This window comes from Babylonia areolata, chromosome 27 (assembly GCF_041734735.1).
Source record: "Babylonia areolata isolate BAREFJ2019XMU chromosome 27, ASM4173473v1, whole genome shotgun sequence".
NCBI lineage: Eukaryota > Metazoa > Mollusca > Gastropoda > Neogastropoda > Buccinidae > Babylonia > Babylonia areolata.
Genome location: NC_134902.1, coordinates 24,138,523 through 24,141,022, shown reverse-complemented (window position 1 = coordinate 24,141,022; position 2,500 = coordinate 24,138,523). Strand labels below are relative to the sequence as shown.

General features: G+C 40.4%; 1 protein-coding gene across 1 annotated transcript in view; it reads right to left on the bottom strand.

Moving 5' to 3' along the window:
* LOC143301030 (uncharacterized) overlaps positions 1-2,500 on the bottom strand; it is a 44,652-nt gene that overhangs the window by 17,867 nt on the left and 24,285 nt on the right. Inside the window, exons 11-12 of the mRNA XM_076615031.1 lie at positions 2,085-2,225; positions 204-242 (exon numbers count right to left, since the gene is read on the bottom strand). Coding sequence (XP_076471146.1) covers positions 204-242; positions 2,085-2,225 — 180 coding nt within the window. The remainder of the gene's footprint in view (positions 1-203; positions 243-2,084; positions 2,226-2,500) is intronic.

Genomic DNA, 2,500 nt, shown 5'->3' with positions numbered 1-2,500 from the left:
TCACAATGATTAGTAGGATCCACTCTTGCATAGAAAACAATCTTTTGTGAAAAAAACAAGCAACATAATTCGAAATGGCTAATTTTACTATAAAAAGCACGCTAACAAAGGTGTGGATAATAAACAGAACATTATCTAACATTTGAACAGGAGCAGCCTATACTCACAATGCATAACTATTTTGTACAAAATTAAATACTTACTACATGCTCCACTTTCAGCCGAGTAGCCAGTGTCACATGCTGAAATAACACACGCACACACACACACACACCGAGACAGACAGACAGACACACACACACACACACACACACACACACACACACACACGGTATTGTAAAAGAGTACAGTGTGGAGGAACATAGAATGTAACATAATTCTTCATTAAATCTGCTTGTTATCATGACCAATCAAGTATTTCTTCTTCCTAGACCTGTCAGAATCTGTAATGCTGCAGAAACTGAAGATGCCCAGAAATAAAATGACAATTTATATTTCCATTACACATTCCGTTTCACTTACTTCAACTGAAGTATGTTGATTTTGGACAAGTATAGAGAAACACAGACGCACGCGCTCACGCTTGTGAGCGAGTGAGAGAGAGAGAAAGAGAGAGAGAGAGAGAGAGAGAGAGAGAGAGAGACATGGAGAGAGAGAGAGAGAGAGAGAGAGAGAGAGAGAGAGAGAGAGAGAGAGAGAGAGACGGAAGTTAAGCAGCAGAAAAGTTACTCAAATATAGATAAATGAAGATACTGTATTGGTGGTTAAAAATTTTTTAAGCAACAAATACTTAAAATTTTAAACAGCAGTAATCAACTTGTGATTCAAATTATTTTCACTTCATTTTCTGTAGCTTTGAACAGCTCTGTTTTTCTTTATTTTATTCTATAATTTCTGGATCAGAATAAGGTTCTGTTCTCCATTTTTTGTCAAAGTCTGACAGTGACTTGGTTGTTCATCAGGGTTTTTTTTTTTTACCGTGATGGTAGTCCATGACGGTTGCTACATAATTTACTTTTATTTAGAACTGAGCACGGTTCTCTTACGTCTTCCACTTCTTTTCAAGGGATGTCTCTTTGAAACTGATTGGTTTGATACTCAGATTGTTTTCTATCATAGTTTTGTTGACTGAAAACTACAGGAAGGCGATTTCTGCCTTGATGTAGCGGTGATTCAGCGCTCAATCCTGCTCTGAATTTTGACAATGTAAAACCGATGTCAACTACACTGCTACCGTCTCTGTGTCTTTGTGTGTGTGTGTGTGTGTGTGTGTGTGTGTGTGTGTGTGTGTGTGTGTGTGTGTGTGAGTGTGTGTGAGTGTGTGTGTGTGTGTGAGTGTGTGTGTGTGTGTGTGTGTGTGTGTGTGTGTGTGATTTCTAGACGTGATTAAATGTCATTTTAAAACCCCATGCACATACCAAACTCCTCTATTTGAAGCCAGAGGAGTTTTGGATTCTTGTTCCAAGGCATGCTAGGGGTGTGGTTGTCAATGGACTGAGAATTTACCCTATCATTTCTTCAAGGGCGAGCTGTTTTGACAACTGGACATGTACCAGAGAACTTTAGACACTGCTTTTTAAAGCGCATACGCAGACCATGCAAGGATCATCATCAGGAATGAGACCACCGTGACATACCAACCATGCAAAATATAAGATCAAGGAGGATACAGAACTGTTAAGTGCACGTGAATAAAAACGGGTGCTTTGGCATATGAAGTATGACAGATTTCAAAGAAAAGAAGTATCGTTTGCAGTATCAACTGACTTGGATGCATGCATAGAACAACGTCCAGGCGGCAAACTCAATGAATTTCTAGTTTAGTATGGGTACGTTTGACATAAACAATATCAATAGTAGATCGAGTACCACAGGAAGGAAGTGACATCCTTTGCATTAGAGATTGTTTTCTGCACTCTATAACACAGATGCACCCCCACACCCACACCCACACACACACAGACACACAAGCATACACACAGATACACTCACACACTCACTCACACACACACACACACACACACACACACATGCACACTCAAAGACACACACACACACACACACACATGCAGTTGGAAACTTACCACAGGTAGTGTCTCCATCAGTTGGAGCAGCATACCCACTGGACGTGTCGCATGTGCACTTGTCGGTGCCACCGACATCAGCACATGTAAACACGCTGACGCACTCACTTGCAGCGGTGCACGTCTGACCCGCTACCTTTTCTGCACACAAATGATACTGACTGTCACAAGTGCTTCTCTTCTGTGCATAAAAGATATAAAAATGTCAGCAGAAACGTTCATCATTTTTCTGCCTTTTTTTCTGTCTGACATTTGCAGAGAGGTTGGTTTGTACATAATCATGCTAATTCACGTCTTAACCACCTTCTTTTCTGCTGACATGAAGACGGTTTTAAAGTAACAAGTTTATTTTCCTTTCTCTCACCCCATTTCTCTCTATCTCTCTGTCTCTTATCTGGCAAAGTTAACCAGGAAGA